This window comes from Theropithecus gelada, chromosome 14, assembly GCF_003255815.1.
Source record: "Theropithecus gelada isolate Dixy chromosome 14, Tgel_1.0, whole genome shotgun sequence".
In the NCBI taxonomy this organism is placed as follows: Eukaryota; Metazoa; Chordata; class Mammalia; order Primates; family Cercopithecidae; genus Theropithecus; species Theropithecus gelada.
In genome coordinates this window covers 52,092,117-52,109,964 of record NC_037682.1, presented here as the reverse complement: position 1 = coordinate 52,109,964, position 17,848 = coordinate 52,092,117, and the positions used below count along the sequence as shown (strand labels likewise).

Below are 17,848 nucleotides of genomic sequence, written 5' to 3'. Positions count from 1 at the left end.
TTTCTTAGTTTGCATGGAGGCTGTGCTGCACAGTGGACGGAGTATGGGCTTTAGATGGGACTGGCCTGTGTTTAAATCTTCCTTCCCATTATACAAAATCACTGATCTCGATCAAGTTACTTACCCTCTCAAACTTAGTTTCCGTATCTGTAAGATAGCGGATGAAACATTAGCTAGTTGTCTTATGAGACTGTTGTGATGGTTAATGGGAAGATAATAATGACACTTACAGAGGGCTTGTTATGCTCCAGACACCATTCTGAGCACTTTATATATCTCACTTACTCTTCACCACAACTGTGAGGCAGGTAATGTTATCCTTATCCTACAGGTCGGGTCAGAGACCAGTGACACATACAGACTAAATGTTGTGCCCAACATCACACGGCTGGTAAATGTGGGACCTGAGATTTGAACGCTAGGCACTCATACATGATGGGGTCAGGATTTGAAACTTGACCGCCATCTCCCATCAGAGAGCATGCTTTGAATCACTGTGTTATAAAGGGTCTAGAGCAGTAAAAGCACTAAGTGGTATCAGTTCCCTTTTCAGATGCTTCATGGAAATGTTAAGGGGATTGATGGTTCCTGGGACTCCAACTCATTCTGCAGTCATTATAATCAGCCCTGTTGAAAGAGTAATCTCCTCGATCTGCTTGCCAACTCAGATGCTCCCATTGTGACCATTTTGTTTGCTCTGCTGCCTCATCCTGGGCCACTTCAATTTGGGCGGCTGCTCAGTGGTCAGGTGGAGTCAGGCCACTTTCCACAGCTGTCTTATCCGTGGCCTGTACCTCCACATCCAGGACCAAGAGTCCCCCCCAGGATGCCCAGTGGGTTGGTAGCTTGTTTTCTTTCTACACCTCAGTGATGGACTTGGCAAAGGGTTAAGAAGACATCCCTTTTATCATTCAGCAAACCGAGTGCCTTTACTGAGCTAGGTGCATGCCCTGGGGGAACTAGTCCTGTTTGGTGACTTAGTTAGATCTCTGAATCCCTCTACCAACCCTCAGTAGCTGTCTGGGAGACTGGGATTCTGTGGACTCTCCTCTATCAACGATATTGGGGTTCTTTTCCACAAAGACCAGCCTTGTTTTGATTGACATAGTGCCCCAGATTTACAAATCTTACTCCTTGCGGGATCCTCTCAACTGATGAAGCCCCATAGCTCCAAATGCCGTCTCCTTGATTGATGTTTAATTTGGGGATCCACAAGCGTCTAGAGCTACCAGTTGAATTTGGGTACCCAAGGGCCACAAATGGGCCCTCCTCACACCCCAACACCTGACAACCAGCACCTTTGAGACTGAAGTACCACTGCATATACTGCTGTCCTCTGCTCAGGGCATTCTCCCTACCAGCCAGGCCACCCGGCAAACCCCTGCAACACCTCGTAAGACCTCTTCGCTGGTCCGTTCTCCTTTTATTAACACCTCCTCAGCACCCCTCCACACACACCCAAGTCCACAAACAAATCATTTTTTCGTCTGTTCTGCTCTTGTACCTTACCTATGCCCCACTGCTACAAAAAAAGCACGCCTTCCTCAAGACACTTGACTGCCACCTGCTGGAGAGTTGTCATCATGACTCAACAAATATCTGCCACTTCTAAACCCCCAGGCACCTCCGGAGTAGGGCAGTGCATTGCTTGTACAGCTGTAAACATGGCTTGCCTGTGAATTGGTCATGCTGACATGTACTTATTAAAACACTTGTCCCTCTAGCTGGACTGAGGACATCTTGAACGTAAGGACTGCTGATTTCTGTCTTCGTCCCCGTTGTGGTTTCTGCTAGGGGCTAGAGAAATGCTTATTGAATGATCCTTGTGCAAACACCTGTTACCTTAAGTTCAAGGCATCTGCTGACATTCAGTGAAGGTTTTCTAAATCTGTTGCAAAGCAAGGCTCCCCACAGGCGGTCACAGTAACCATGGAGGTCGGGCAGGACTTGCAATGGGGACAGGACCCCATCAGCCTCTTACCTCTGCTCAGAGGCACCGCCCTCTGAACAGATCAGAGCATGAACAGGTCAGAGCAATTCAGTGTTCACTCCCTCTGCAGACATCAGGGCAGGCACCATGTAGTGAAGAGTGGGGCCAGGGGCCATCTGCATGTATGTTTGGGCTGGGGAAGGAGAGCAGTACTTCTGGAGCATGTGCTATGCCCAGGGCCAGCTCCCTGTAGGTAGGTTGTGGGAAAGCAGAGGTGGCAACTCACGCACCCCTGCTTGGGATTGGGAGTTTTGTGGAGAAGTAGATCAGTAAGCACACGGATACTAGACAGAGTCGTCAAGGGTGTTGATTCACTATTGTCCCTATTTTCCTAAGCTCGCCACATCATGGAAGGCTGCTACCCAAGTGACATTCTGGGGCTTCACCAAGTGTTTTAACAGAGCTCCACCCAGCTGTCACACTAGGGGTAACACTGTGGGCCAGAAGGAGAGGCAGGCCTTCACTGGGGTCCCATTTTAAAAAGGGGGAAGTCCTCTGTTCTTTTATAACACTTGTTTTCCCCAAGCCATTCAGCATAGTATTACTCAGGTCCCATAGAGAGAACCTTCCCAGAGACAGCTCTCCTTGCTCAGGCCTGTCCTGATGAACTCCCTGATACACTTCCAGGTCTTAAAAGAGTGAGAGCCAGCATTTCCCTCTCTGCCCTGGCTGCCAGGAAGCTCAGAGATAACTTGTTTGCTCAGTTCCTGTAGCTTTCCTGACCCAGGATTTCTTTTTCTTATAAATTCTCCTTGTTCCTTTTCCAGGAATGCTTGCTTTTTATGTTTTGTTTGTTTGTGTTGCTTCTGTCTCTGTATTATACTTTTGGGAGGTGGTTTTTGGAGGCAGGATTGGCAGCAATGTGGTAGTTAGAAGCACCAGCAGTAAAGCTGGACACACCTGGGTTTCATCCCCACTTGCTAGCTGTGTCATTTTAAGTAAGACAAGTTGCCTCTTCAGTTCTTAGTTCCTCACCTTGAAAATTGGGATAATGATCACAATGAATGGATAGATTATTGTGAAGATTAAACTTGTTTATTGTAAATGCCATTGTTTCCTGTTCCTGCTCTTGGATCAGGCTTGATCTGTGGCGGTAGAATCCTAGTCTTAATTTCCTTCTTCCTGCCCGTGTCTGTCACCATACGATGAGTTGTACAATAGCACTGACTATAGGACCAACCATCCTGGTTTGTCTGGAACAGAGGAATTTCCTGGGATGCAGGACTTTCAGTGCTGAATGGGAAGGTCCCGGGCAAATGGATGAGTTGGTCACCCTGGTAATAAACAACCTCAACATTTCAGTGGCTTACTGTAGCAAAGGTTTATTTCTTCGTTGTGCTACTGTCCATCCAGGGCCTTGGCTAAAGGAGGAGCCTCTATCTGGGAAATTGACGGTCTTGGGCAGACAGAGGAACACATGTTAAAGGTCCTTTAGAAGGCTGTGGCTGTGACTTCTGCTCTCATTCACTGGTCGGGGTCAGTCACATGGCCAGCCCTGCCACCAGGCTGTGCAGAACCTTCCCACTGGGTGGGGTAGCTCAGCCTGGAACACTGATCCACTCTGCCAGGCTCACCTTTCTGTTCTTTTGCTTTTTAGGGTGCTGGAGCAGGGACCAGGGAAAGGAGAGTCACTTGGTCTGGATTGGGGGTCTTGGATGTGATCATCTTCCTGTAGATAGTGGGTATGGGTTTCTTGAGGGGCAGTGTTCAGCTTTACCCTGCTCTGCTCAGAGGAGCAGCTGTATCTCCTTTGGACGCCTTCTAGTGGTTGATGCCCTCACCTTTCTCAGCTGCCAAGGCCTCTCTCTGCAGGGCAGGCTGGGCTGTGACTTCTCTTCCACCCTCCTTGCTCCTTCCTGTGGGACCCCTGAGATCCTTTCGCCATGCTCCTCGGTGGAAAGGAGGGTGCCCTCACATTCTTCCAAGGCATCCTGTGCAAGTCCCTCCATGCCCTGCTTTCTCTGGCGGTCCAGCAAGACTCTATCTCACCTTTGGGACTCTCTAGCTCAGAAGTGGGCACACCTGCAGCCCCTGACTCCAGGACCACAGGCCACGCTCTCCCCAGAGCATCTTCACCACATGCCATGTGGATGGCCGGGTCAGGGCGGCCCTCAGGGCCCACCCTTGGCAAGGGTACCCTCTCAAAGGCACCTCTTTTGGCTCAAATCCCTTTTGGAAGTAGCCCAGAAGAGGCTTTCTTTTTTATCTTTTGTTGTTTTATTTGTTGTTCTTGCATCTAAGAATGCCTTCTTGGGCAGAAAACAGTTTCCCAGAAATAATGTTAATTAAGTGTCACAACTGGTTTAGCTTCCTTACCTTATATAAGCATGCAAGAGAGGCTTTTGAGGCTGGGCGTGGTGGCTCATGCCCATAATCCCAACATTTTGGGAGGCCGAGATGGAGGGATTGCTGGAGCCCGGGAGTCTGGGCAGCATAGTGAGACCTTGTCTCTTCTAAAAATAAAAAATTAGCTGCATATGGTGGCACATGGCTGTAGCCCCAGCTACTTGGGAGGCTGAGGTGGGAGGATCACTTGAGGCTAGGAGTTCTGGGTTGCAGTGAGCTATGATCACACCACTGCACCCCAGCCTGGGCAACAGGGTGAGACCCTGTCTCAAAAAAAATTAAAAAGGCTTTTTGATTTTTGTTTTGCAAAAGTACCAAAATCTATTAGCATTTATTATTATTATTTCTTTAAAGTAAATTTGAATATTGGGAAAATTGATCAAAATGAGAAATTTCATATGGAGTTTAGTGCTTGAAATTTGGATCCTTCATCTAAATTTCAAGGAACTCAGGGCCGGGCATGGTGGCTCATGCCTGTAATCTCAGCACTTTGAGAGGCCAAGATGGGCAGATTGCTTGAGCCCAGGACTTTGAGACCAGCCTGGGCAACATTGCAAAGCCTCCTCTCTACAAAAAATATAAAAACTAGCTGGACATGATGGTGGTGCACACCTGTAGTCCCAGCTACATAGCAGACTGAGTTTGAGCCCAGGAGACGGAGGTTGCAGTGAGCCGAGATCATGCTATTGCACTCCAGCCTGGGCAACAGAGCAAGACTGTCTCAAAAAATAATTAAATAATTAAGTAAATTTCAGGGAACTCAGAGAACGAGAAAGGACATGAAGTTCTTCATTTATTTAGCATTTGTTGAGTACCACCTGGAGTGAGGCATGAGACTAGGCACAGGAGATGCCTATAAATAAGGCCCTACCTACCTGAAGCTTATGGGTGGTGGAGGAGACACGCCTACAAGCAGCGAATGGCCACAGGGCGTTAAGGAACCTGGGCAGGAGCTGCTGCAGGAGAGCCAGGGAGAGAGGATACAGCTCTGCAGGCTTCTCCAGGAGGTGTGCCCGCAGGCATAGGAAAGGAAAGTAGGAGTTTATCAGGTGACAGGGTGGTTGAAGGGAGCCACACCTCCAAGAAATGTGGGCCCAGCAGAGGCAGGTGGTTCTGGGAACTATCGTCTTCAGTCTGTCGGGGGCTTTGGGCAGCAGATGGGAGGGTTGGGCTGAAGATTAAGCAAGGCCTGATGTTTCCTGCTGGGGGGGCGGTGAACTTTGTCTGGAAGACTTAGGGGGAGCAGTGAAGCTATTGCAATGGTCTGAGCAAGGAGGTGTCCCGCCTCTGACCACAGTGGGGAGGGAATGGGGCTGGAGAGGACAGCAGACTGAACAGAGGCAGTGAAGGAGCTAGAAGGAAGTGGCTGGGCCCATCCCTTAGAGGGCTGTGTGGGGGCTGTGGGGTGTGGGAGGGAGAGAAGAAGGAAGCCCAGGGTAGGTTCTGGGTTGCTAATTTGGGGGCTGGGAGGATAGCGTGTGACCTAAACAGAGAATCAGATTTAGATGGAATTACGTATATTAAGCCTGGGGATTTCACATCCATTTGCTGCTGCTTTCCCAGTTGAGGCTCAAGAACGAGAAGCCCAGAATTTCTGGTCACATTATTTGCATGTGCCCAGACTGGGGTTAACAGAATCCCAAAGTGAGGGTTCTTGAATCAGATTGCAATGGGGAATGAATGCCTTGGGAGGCTGGAAGCAGTTGTATTCGCAGATATTCATTTGGAGATCTCTATAACGATCGAGGCAGAGATACCCCAAAGACTGCAAGAATTAACCAGTGAAATTTGAAATGCCAAAATTTTTGCTTCAGAAAGGTCAGGAAAGCCCTGTTTAAAATCTAAATCTTGCCATCTCAAGGCAGTGCAGGGATGGATTAGGAGGATGTGGGGTGACCCTTTTCTTCCTTTCAGAGCCAGTTCCTGCCAGACACAGGAATCCTCCACATGAGTCATAGGGTGGAGAGGAGACCCCTCAGTCCTTTCAGTAAGTGGGAGGGCAGCACTGCCACGTGGCTACCATGAACCCTGTTTCAGAATTTCTTTCTTTCTTAACTTCGTATGTGCCCAGATGCACTTGAGATTCACTGATGTTTTCTTTAGACCGAGGAGCTTGCTTCAGCAGTTCGTTTCAGGTGTTGGTTCTGCTGGCATTATGTTTCGGCTTAATGTTTTCTGAAGACTTGTTTTCTGTTGTTTTTCATTGTTCTTGTTGTCTGGCTTCAGGCTACTACCTTCAACCTAGCAAGAGCTAAGTGGTGTCTTCAGCAGTGAGGTAGCTTCTGGAGGCTACCACTCTCTTGCTATGTGACTTTGGCTAGTTTTTCCACCTCTCTGTGCCTCAGTCTCTTCTGTAAAACGGAGAACACAGAAGTGTCTACCTCATAGAGTTACTTTCAGGTTTCAGTGAGTTAATCTACATGAAACAATAAGGATAGAGCCTGACACAAAATCACACTCAGCAAGTTTTCACAATTATGATTACTTGACCCCGTAGGAGAAATAAAAAAAAACACAACTAACTTTCTTCTAAGGACATGCCCAAGAATCCAGTTTTAGTAACTTTCAAGGCATTGTTTTTCACAGAAAATATCTCCTGCCAGATTTTTTTCATGTGTTTGCAACTTAGCTTTAACAAGAAGCTGAAGGATGGCCAGGCAGCAAGGGGTGGTACGTGCCGGTAGAATGTGATGTGCTCGCCCAGCCTTCCTCCCTGTAATTAGGAATCATGAACCATCTCCACTGTCTCCCTTAGCTAATAGGAGATTTTTACACTTACGTACCTCAAAGTGACCTGTCTGGGTTTTCTTTTCTTGTGGCCCCCACTGTAGGTTTTTGGAAGAAGCTGACCGCCTGAAAAGAAATTATAAAACATGAAAATCGCTTTGAGGTGACCAAGTCCAGAGGCCCCTAACTCCTCCCAAGCTGGATCTGGGGTGTAAGAACTGTAACTTCAGGTAACAAAGTAGTATCCCATTCCTGCCCCCTGTGAACTGATGATTATTGGTAGCTTGCATGGCAGTTCTTCCTTTAGGAAGCGTAGTTTCTTCCAGGAACTCTGAAACTTGGGATATTCCACCTCATGCGGTTGTTTGACTGGTCAAAAAAGGGAGTGGGGGATTCTGGAGGTACTTCATGTCTGCTGCGTGGTCCAAGGGGACCAGGGCTCCATAAATCACCAAGACCCTGAGGGCAGGGCTCGGTACTCATTCCTGGCCCTGCTTCTGTAAATGTTAATGACAAAATAACAACAATGTCACCCCCCCAACAGGGTCTTTAATATGATTAAATAGTCATGAAATACTTCTTGAGGGGTAAATCAGAGAGAATAGCTAGGAAATTTCTGAAAATAAAGAGCGGTGAGAGAGTATTTGTTCTGCTAGCTATTAAAATGTATTCTAAAGCGCAGTCATAAAAACAGTATGGTACTGTGATGGAAATAACTAGATCAGAGGAACAGAGTAGAGAGTCCAGAAATAGGTGATAAATCAATAAAGGTGTATTTCAGGTTAGTGACAATGGGATGTATGAGCTAGCAAATGGTGTTAGAAAACATTTCCTATCCATTAGAGGGAAATAAATTCCTAAGCTTAGGTAGTATACCAAAATAATTTCCAAGTAGCATTAAATTAAAAAAATCATTAAAATCTTAGGAAAAAAGAGAATATTTATATTATTCTGGGTAAGAAAAGGCTTTTAAATCATGTCACTTTTGGTGCCACATACAAATATCGTAAACAAAGTTAAGCAAAAGGGTGGAAAAAGTGTTGGCAACATCAATGATGAACAAATTAATATTCTTGGTATACAAATTTATTCTTTCATTCAATATATATTTATTGAGCACTTAGTATGTACTAGAAAGTATTCTGGGCACTAAGGGCACAGGGAGTAATTACTGTGCCTGCTGTCCTGGTGCTTAGACCCTGCTGGAGAGGACAGCCAATGAATATGGGAGATTGTGGTAGGTCACATGTTGATAAGGGCTAAGGACAAAACATTAAGCAGGGGGCTGGGCTAGGGAGGCTTGGCAGGGTTTGCATTATATGGCTATTCAAGGGGGCTTCACTGATGAAATGACATGTGAAGAAAAAGGGAAAGTCATTGAATGTCGAGCTGATAGGATTTGCTGATGGATTGAATTCAGGTTGTGAAAGAAAGGAGTCAGGATGGCTTCTAGGTTTGGGGCCTGGCAACCAGAAGGATTGACATGGGAATGACTGAGAGGCTTGGCTTGGAGAGAATTAGAGTTTTGGTTATGGATGTTTCAGTTTGACATCTCTCTTGTATATTCAAGTGAGGACGTCAGGGAGGTGGTCGGCCATAAAAATCTGTAATTCAGGGTGACATCTGGGCTGGAGATGTAAATTTGGGAGTTGTTACAGTGTTTATAGTATTTGAAGGAATGACACTAGAGCCCCTGGAGAGCGTGTGTAGATAGAGAAGAGGGCCCAGGACATCCATGGGACCCTTCCTTGAAGTTGAGAGAGATGAGAAGGAGCCAGCCAAAGAGAGCAAAAAGGAGTGACCACTGAAATGGAAGGAATCCTGCAAGAAGGAGGATCTCCCAAGCCATGAGACAGTGAGAAGGGCGAGGTGAACTCTCCTGGATGTGCTGATGGGCAAGGAGAGAACTGGCCATTGGATCTAGCAGTGGGGAGGTCACTGGTCAGCCCGACAAGGGCTGTTTTGTGGGAATGATGGGGAGAGAATCTGATTGGAGTTGGGTTATTGAGAATAAGAGGAAAAAAACCGGAGACAGAGAAATGGGACAATAGCTGGAGGAGGATGGTATTCAAGTAAGTTTATTTTTCCCAAGATGGGAATTACATAACTCTTGTTTTCACCCAAGTGGAAATGATTCAGTAGCGTGGGGAGAGTGGATGGTGCAGGATTGGGCTGGGGCAAGGGTTCTGAAATGGTGGTCTCGAGGAGGTGGGAGAGGTAGAATCCAGGCATCAGCTGGGAAGGGATCCTAAGTAGGAGCATCTAAGGAGGTGGTGGGTGTGCACCTGCCTCTTTTCTCAGTTCACTAAGAAGCAGAGTCCTCAGCGGAGAATGGAGACTGAGGAGATGATGGAAGTTTGAGGAGAGAGGACAAAGTATGAAGTCCTTCATAGCAGAATGAGAAAATAAATGGCCAGGGGAATGAAGCATCGCTGGGCGGCATGCAGGCCTCTAAGGGGTATGTTTTCTCCAGCCATGCCCTGTTACACAGGTGAACACGGGGTAGGAGGCCATTGTGGTAGAAAAACAGGACATGAGCAGACACAAGGGAAGACAGAGAAACGCCTGTAAACAGAAGAGCACCATCAGTAATAGCTGAAGAATACAAGTAAAAACAACGAGGTCTTCTTTTTTTCCTCTTCAGACTGGCAAGAACTCTTGTTGGGGATAGAAATTATTGTCGCTTTTCTGGAGCACAGTGTTACAGTATGTTCCAGAATACATGTGTCCCCTTTTGACCTGTCAGTCCCGCCTTTAGAAATTTATTCTAAGAAATAATCGCTCAAATGCAAGGAGATACATGCACAAAGATGTTCACCCCAGCAGTGCTTATCAAAGTGAAAAAATGGCAGTCATCTAACCAGGAGGCAACTGGTTCACTTATCTGTCGGCAGAACAGTGACAGTGGGAAACAATAGCTCACACTCACCCTCCTGTTTGCAGATGAAGGAAGTTGGGTCCAGAGGGGGATAGTGACAGCTCCAGTCCTACTTCACGGAGCTCAGACCCCCTGACTGTAGGCAGGCACCCTGCCCAACCTCTTCAACTGGGCTTGGAGTCAGAGTCCCTTGCAAGGCACTTGTTAGGCCCTTTTCAAGGGCTGGTTTGCTTAATGCTTTTAAAATATGAGTTCTCAAAATGTTTTGCAAATTTCTTTACAATGTCTTCGTTTCATCATTCATGGCTTTCCTTGCAAAGGATGCTGACAGTGGGGGAAAACAGGCCGACTGCCTGGGCCGTGATAGAGGGGACCATATTTTCCTGATTCCCAAGTAAGACTTACAGTGGAAGAAAGGATATTTTCTGCTTTCTTACAATGTTTACAAAGGTCATAACAGGATGTGAGGATGATCTGGCTGCAACATCTGTCACCCCATTGTTCGCCAGGGTTGATTGAGCTGATCTGGCTGGCTAGGCGGGTGTCCCATTCCTCCCTCGCCAGTCCATGTGCGTCCCTCCCAAAGCTGTATGCTCAAAAAGGATGACCATCTCCGATAGAGGAGGACCAGTCTTTGGTCAAGGGTATATGAGTAACTGCGCTCTTCGGCTAGGACCTCCAAACAAGCTCTCAAAAGTCCTAATAGAAGTACAAAGAATAAGGAACTTGCGTTTATTCGTTTCCTTGATCATATGTTTATTGATTAGAAGAAAATACAATTAGCAGCCAGGTGTGGTGGCTCACACTTGTAATCCCAGCACTTTGGGAGGCTGAGATGGGTAGATCTCTTGAGGCCGGGAGTTCAAGACCAGCCTGGCCAACATGGTGAAACCCCATCTCTACTAAAAGTACAAAAATTAGCCAGGTGTGGTGGTGTACACCTTTAGTCCCAGCTTCCCAGCGTTTTGGGTGGCTGAGGCATCAGAATCACTTGTACCTGGCAGGTAGAGATTGTAGTGAGCTGAGATTGCACCACTGCACTCCAGCCTGGGTGACAGAGTGAGACTTTGTCTCAAAACAAGTAAAAAATAAAAATAAAATAAAATTAGCTTTGTTGGTGGAGAACAGGGAGGAAAAATAATTAGCATTGTCAGAGAATATCTGGGATATTTGGTCCCCTCAGTGGGAACCGCCCTGGGTTGTCAATCCTAGAGTTTCTGGTTCTGGTTTAGTTTTTCCATGCCACAGCACAGGGACTGAGAATCTGCTCAGCTTCTCTAGGCTTTTATGTCTTCACCAGAAAAATGAGCAGGTGAGCTTAAATTTCCTACAAAAACTCTTAAAATAAATATGATGCTCTTTCCATTCTATCATGCCTGTTCTGGGTCCGGGGGTGTGAGAGTTGCGTTAGTGCTGCTGTAAACCAGCCCCGGGTCTCCCCCAGCCCTGCCCGCCCCACCACCAAACCCCCAAGCACCACCCTGGGTTTTCCACCGCTTTCGAGAGCTCATCGAAATAAACACGCCTTTGTGCCTCTTGTAACAATTCCAGATCATCCAATGGCAGACCAGAGAATGGACATTTCTTCAACCATCAGTGATTTCATGTCCCCGGGCCCCACTGACCTGCTTTCCGGCTCTCTTGGTACCAGTGGTGTGGATTGCAACCGCAAACGGAAAGGCAGCTCCACTGACTACCAGTAAGGCCTTTGGGGCATGTCTTCCTCTTGTTAAACTTGGTGTCAGTTCTTGGGCATGGAACATCTAGCAACCAGCTACTGTTTCTCCTGGAAAAGGGGATGGGAATAAAAAACCCAACTCTAGGTGGCTACACAGTTGGTTTTTGGCTTTACCTTCCCCTAGTTTGTAAGCAAGAAGGGAGCCTTCAGCACTACTGAGGCATTTAACTTCCACCTCCTATTCCCAAAATGTTCTACACCCAGGGAAAATAACAGCCTTAAGGCCAAGTTCTGCCTTTTACCCCTTTCTTCCTCTTCTTTCATTGCTCCTTTGAGCAAGAGGGTTAAGTCTATGGGTGTCATCTCAGGGGGTTCAAAGAGAGCTTAGCCCGAGGACCTCTCTGAGGAAGACAGCAAGTGTCAGGTGCTTAATGAATGTTTATGGGAGGAATGAGTGGAGGTCCTCTCTGAAAACAATTTAGGAACATTGATATTGTCCTTAAACATTATTTAAATTAGTATGAACTTGTTATATTAAATAGTTTTTTTGTTTATTTTTAGACTTAATGACTTTTCATTTAAGTAAATTTTCACACTCACAGTCATCCCTTCTATATATGTACAAACACCTCGGGAATAAGGCAGTGTAGAACATTCAAAGGCACATTTTCTTTTGCCGAAGCAGCTGCGTGGAATCTTACCCAAATGTCCATTTAAGAGGTTTTCTTTTGTTTAATGAGGGAAAATCTCCGAGGAGGTATCCCCCCTACAGCAGATGTCCTTTCTGCTGAAGTTCACAGGTCGAATTTGGGGAGCACAATGGCTGGAGGTCAGATGCCCACTAGGAGATGCTATGATTAATATGTAAGTTATCCCAGATGATTAAGACAGCCAACACCCAGGGGCTGGAGAGTGGGTATGAGGGCTGTGAGGGCGTTCTTCCATAGCAGTAACTCCCCAGCAGAAAGACTGTGAGATGTTGGCCACAAACCCTTTGTCTTGAGCAAGCGCTGAGGGAGCCACTGATGTGTTCTAAGGCCTCTGTCATGTAGACCTGTGGGTTCCAGCTTGGTCACCACCCAAGATTTCCCTTGTGGACTCTGGTTTGCTAATCTTCTGTAATTCATGGAGACTCAATTAAGCAACCATAATCCCTTTCATTATCTTTTAATGTAACTGAAGTCATCTATGACTGTCAGGCAGAGCTTTTTCTCACCTGAGATTATCACCTGGCCTCAAGGAACAGATAGAATTCTAGACAAAAGGGATGGGGGAATTTTTGTTTTTCCGTGCGGCCTGCATGATCTCTGAACTTTAGAACTAGCTGGGGAAACCTTCTGTCTGTGAGGAACCCCAGGGCATCTGATTGGGAACACTGTTCTAGAATGCCCACGATATGATCCAGTGCTCCTAGAAACAGCTATTTTTGCCCTTGGGATTACATTGTTTGAAGGGCCATGATCTCTCTTTTCCTATGGGATAAAGGAAAAAGGAGAGAGGCCCAGCTGGCAGTCCATGCCCTCCTGATAAATGTATGGATAGGAGAAGGCTGTGAGGGGGGTTTGGAACTCCTTCCTCTGGGGATTTCAGTCTCTTTTCTTCTACTGAACCACAGGATGCAACGAAACTTGGATTTCTGGAGTCTGTGAAAGGGAGGGAGATCTTTGCTGTGACCCCAGGACCCTCTGTGGCCCTCAGCCCCACTACGCCCCTCCATCCCAATTCCTGAAGTCTAGGGGTTCCCATCTAACTGAGAAGCAGAACACTTGGCAGCAGTGCCTTTGAAAAGCTGCCTGGGGCTCTGCTCAGTACTTTGTTGGTACTTTAATTCCACCCTCCTCACTTCACCCCTTCCCTGCCAAATAGATATGTGTGCACATTTATTTTTGATGCTCAGTATGTTTTGCAAATGGAATAAGCTTCATTTATCCAGAATTATGGGGATAATGAGAGGTTAGAGATATTTCGAGCCTATAGTTTAACTAAGCATTTTTATAAACACTACATATTCCCAATTTTCAAACAATCAGAATATGGTAAAATATATATTAACACACAGACTCTTTTGGGATGATAACTTTTGTTTGATAACCTGAGAAGCTGGTCCAGGTTTTATAGTAAGTTCAAGTTAATTTCTGTTTGTTTGTTTTACCCTTATTATACATCATTAATTGATACTGTGGCTGTTCCAGCTTTCTAATTGTTTGGTTTCTGGATAAATGAGAGCCTTCTGTCTTACGATAAGAAGCTCTTCTGTATGTCTTTATTAACATGCAGTCACATTCTCTCTTGTTTTTTCAGAGAAAGCATGGACACAGACAAAGATGACCCTCATGGAAGGTACCATGAACCTAGTAATTTGAACTTCAGCATCCTTATAGCCATTTTCTTTGCACTGCTACACATTCTATTACTTGGGGCAGCACCCATGTCCTCAGCTGGAGATGAGCAAGGAGGCTGTGAGCCTGTGGGCTCACACTGTGTCCCTTCAACCCCCAATCCCCTTGTGTGTCTGCAGAGAGATGACAGGGATCGGGCAGAAGAAAACAGCAATGTGTAACTTTGCCATTCATCTCCAGGGAATTATGTTTTTATCTTTTGCTTTTTCCTCCCCCCAGGTTAGAATATACAGAACACCAAGGAAGGATAAAAAATGCAAGGTAATCTTGGACCTCATTTTGTCTACAAAGTGTTCTAGTTCTGGTTGCTTAGAGAGCAGCTAAGGAGGCTCTGCATGTTCGTTCCTGTCTAAGAGTCCTGTTGGGCACTGTCACCTCCTCAGGGAACAGGCAGGTAGTGGGCCTTGGCCAAGGTGGCCTTCTGCCCTCCATGCTCTCCATACTGGGCTGGCCTTTACTCTTTGCTGTCTAAGCACCTTTAACCTGAAGGGGATTTGAAGGTAGCAGAAATCAGTCAAGGCTCAAGTTTTTTCCCAATCTTCAGCAGAGGACGTCTTCCTGACTGGAGCGCCCTCCACAGGAGACATGGCTCAGTGATTTGCGTCTTCCTGACTGGAGCGCCATCTACAGGAGACATTGCTCAGTGATTTGCGTCTTCCTGACTAGAGCGCCCTCCACAGGAGACATGGCTGGGACTTGCTTCTGACAGGGGCCCCTATTGCACTGCGAGTTGCAACTGAACACCACACGGGGCATGCTAGGTGCCTCTAGTAGATTCTCTGCCTGGGTCCTTCCTGCCTCCAGCCACACTTGCTGACCTCTTCCCATTGGGTCCTCAGTTCTGCCGTTAGTACCAGGCTGTGTTCTGAGGCTGCATCATGACAGACTGATACAGGGGGCTGCAGAAATTGGCTGCCCTAAGGCTTCAAGCTCTTCCCTCAGAGGCCAGCCTTGGCAGGAGCTCCCATTGCTCTGTATCTGTGGCAGCTGCAGCAAACTGAATTTCCATAGTTGCTGCACTTCCTTAGGAGGACCGTCACCAATGGCAGATGCACATCAGTCAGTGTCAGCCTGCCTCAGCAGGCAGCCACTTCCGGGAGGGAGGAGTGTGACATTCCTCAGGGGAGGCTCCTGGGGACAGATGTAGCATCTGCTGCACCTAGGTGGAGTCCTGGTTGATCCAAGGATGATGGTGTTGGTTACTGGGTGCCCTAGTCAGTGAGGCTGTGACTGGAAAGAAGTGGTGCCCTGCCCAGGTCACACAGCCACACAGCGGGCTCCTCACAGACCTCAGGGACAGCCCACGGGGCTCTGGATGCTCTGTGCTATGAAGCCACCACCTCCCTTCTCTGTCCTTTCACCCCCATTTCAAAATCCAATTTTGCAAAGGCTGAGAGGAAAAGAAATGAGGAGAAATGAACAATTCAGTTTACTCTGAAAAGACAATTTTTGTAGCTTTTCTCCTGAATTCTAAGGATGAGGTAAACATAAACTAATACTGACCTGGCAGTGAGACCATTTTTTTGGAGACTTTAGTAGAAAAGTCTAATTTTGAACATTCTGCAGATTCTAAATTTGCCTTGTCAGATGAACATTGAAAACAGTTACAACTCATTTATTTTTGTCGTCTTTTCTTGATGCTTGGTTACATTTTATAAGAAATCGTTTTTCATATTGTTGTTCAGGGAAGCTCACAGTCAGATTGAAAAGCGGCGCCGGGATAAAATGAACAGTTTTATAGATGAGTTGGCTTCTTTGGTACCAACATGCAACGCAATGTCCAGGAAATTAGATAAACTTACTGTGCTAAGGATGGCTGTTCAGCACATGAAAACATTAAGAGGTGAGACCCTGGGCTCTATTGTCCTTTATGTCCTTGCCCACAAATGTTACCACCCTTGCCTAGAATGTTCCTGTCCCTAAGGCAAATGTTTATTACTTGCAATTATGTAGCCTTGAGTAGTATGCCTTTACTTTTCAGCAACAGCCGTGATGCCAAATGAAGTGATTATTGAGCTTATGTGGGTTTTGACATGCAATTTTGCAGTCACACATTCTCAGAGCATAGAAACTATGTGCTTTGCACATCTCTGTATATGCATGTAATCAGGCTATGTGCCTATCAGACACGATACTGCTCTGATGTCTCACATCTTGCCTATGTTTGTGCCTGGATCCCATCCTTACAATTATGACACGCAGAAATGTAGGTGCACACAGTGACACAGAAAAGTCAGTTTCAAAGATGAAAATGCATCATGGTTCCTTTGAAAAGTGAGTCACGGGTTGCGGGTTCTCGCGGCATTTTGTTGTCAGGAATGAACACTGAAGATATTTTCATCTTCCTGGAATTTTCCCGAACCAGATCCACTCTTTGTGAGGGAGGCAGTATTTTCCTTCTTTTCTGAGTGTGGGGAGGGTGAGAAAACAGAGGCAGAAAAGTGGAAGTGACTTATCCAAACCACAAGAGAAATCTGAAATATATCAGGCATTTTAGTGAATGCTGTTCCTGGAATTTTCCATAGCTAGTCTTGGACTTTTGGAGGAAATTGGAAAGTGGGCGCTCAGTCAGATCGCTGACCTGCGTGGTAGAATTGCGTCTTTTTATATTTGCACAAAGCCACCAGAAATAAGAAGTAACTGGTTTTGTCTGACTTTAGATCATTATCCAAAAATATAAATGTTGTATCCTGTGCTGGGAGAATGACATTTAAAAATTCATATTAGCAAAGATAACACGGGTTAAATTATTATAAACTAATTTCTATTAAATTGGAAATAAGTGGCAAATCTCAAGTTACAATAAAGAGCAGGGATAGGGATCAATTGAATGGTTGCAACACGTCCTGTCTCCCTCCCTCCCCATGGCACTTTGAATTGTTACAGATCCGTTTCATTTTATTCTTTCACTATTCCACTCGCTCTTCTGCAGACTCCAAATCATTTACTGCTGGCATTTTTCTCTGTTAAGTGATTGTTCTCCTGAAAAATGCCAGACTGACAACCTTTTAAGCGTAAGTCTTGCCCCCTTTCAGTCCTGGGAGTGGGAGCTGCACTGACTGAAGCAATGCATTCCTCCACATTGCCACACTCATTTAACTCACCCCGATGAAGAGGAACTCACATTAAATGCCTTCCGCAATATATTTACTCAGGGCCTGGCAGACTGGATGAGTTCCCAAGAACATTTAGAGTGGTGATTTGAAGGACTACCAGACAACCCATTTAATACAGATCTTAGGAAGAGGGAACTCTCTGAGGAGCCTCTACCAGTTTACTTCCAGAGCTGCCTTCTCTCTTAGAAGCAGATTGTCAAACTTCCTTCTATTATCTCTTGGTTTTCCCTGTAATGAGAAAAACAGGCTTGTTAGGTCTCCTGTGGGTAACAGTGTTCTCTTTTCCATGGTATTATCTTTGGCTTACAGCATTCCGTCCAAAGCCAGATCTAGGCCCATCTCAGTTAAGGCCTAAACAACGAAATTTAAATACCAGGTCACAGGGACTAGGCCACTTGCAAAAGGTTTGAGGCAGCAAATTAGAATGAGACATTTTCTGAATATCAAGTATACCAATACTTTCTCTTTTTCCCCCCTAAGGTGCCACCAATCCATATACAGAAGCAAACTACAAACCAACTTTTCTATCAGACGATGAATTGAAACACCTCATTCTCAGGGTATGTTCAATTATGGGATTGTTTTACAACATTTGTTTTGATAAATTTTCAAGTAAGTAGCAGCATGTGGGAATTTGATGTTTCAACACTGAGCTTTTTTTTAGGCCTGCTTCCTCTCTCGGGTCCCTCCCTTTATCTTATTGTTTGGACAGGC

General features: G+C 46.0%; 1 protein-coding gene across 33 annotated transcripts in view; it reads left to right on the top strand.

Annotated features, from left to right (window-relative positions):
• ARNTL (aryl hydrocarbon receptor nuclear translocator like) overlaps window positions 1-17,848 on the top strand; it is a 109,533-nt gene that overhangs the window by 65,050 nt on the left and 26,635 nt on the right. For 13 of the 33 annotated variants that reach the window (XR_003115676.1, XR_003115673.1, XR_003115674.1 and 10 more), the window contains 6 exons: window positions 7,168-7,293; window positions 11,493-11,640; window positions 13,921-13,959; window positions 14,238-14,279; window positions 15,704-15,861; window positions 17,615-17,694. Coding sequence is in view for 27 of the 33 variants with exons in the window: in XM_025357452.1 (XP_025213237.1) it covers window positions 11,501-11,640; window positions 13,921-13,959; window positions 14,238-14,279; window positions 15,704-15,861; window positions 17,615-17,694 (459 nt within the window). In the remaining 6 variants the exon portion in view is untranslated. Of the gene's footprint in view, window positions 1-7,167; window positions 7,294-11,492; window positions 11,641-12,180; window positions 12,202-12,359; window positions 12,484-13,920; window positions 13,960-14,237; window positions 14,280-15,703; window positions 15,862-17,614; window positions 17,695-17,848 lie in introns of all 33 variants that reach the window. The other 20 variants (XR_003115675.1, XM_025357474.1, XM_025357469.1 and 17 more) reach the window with 7 other exon arrangements.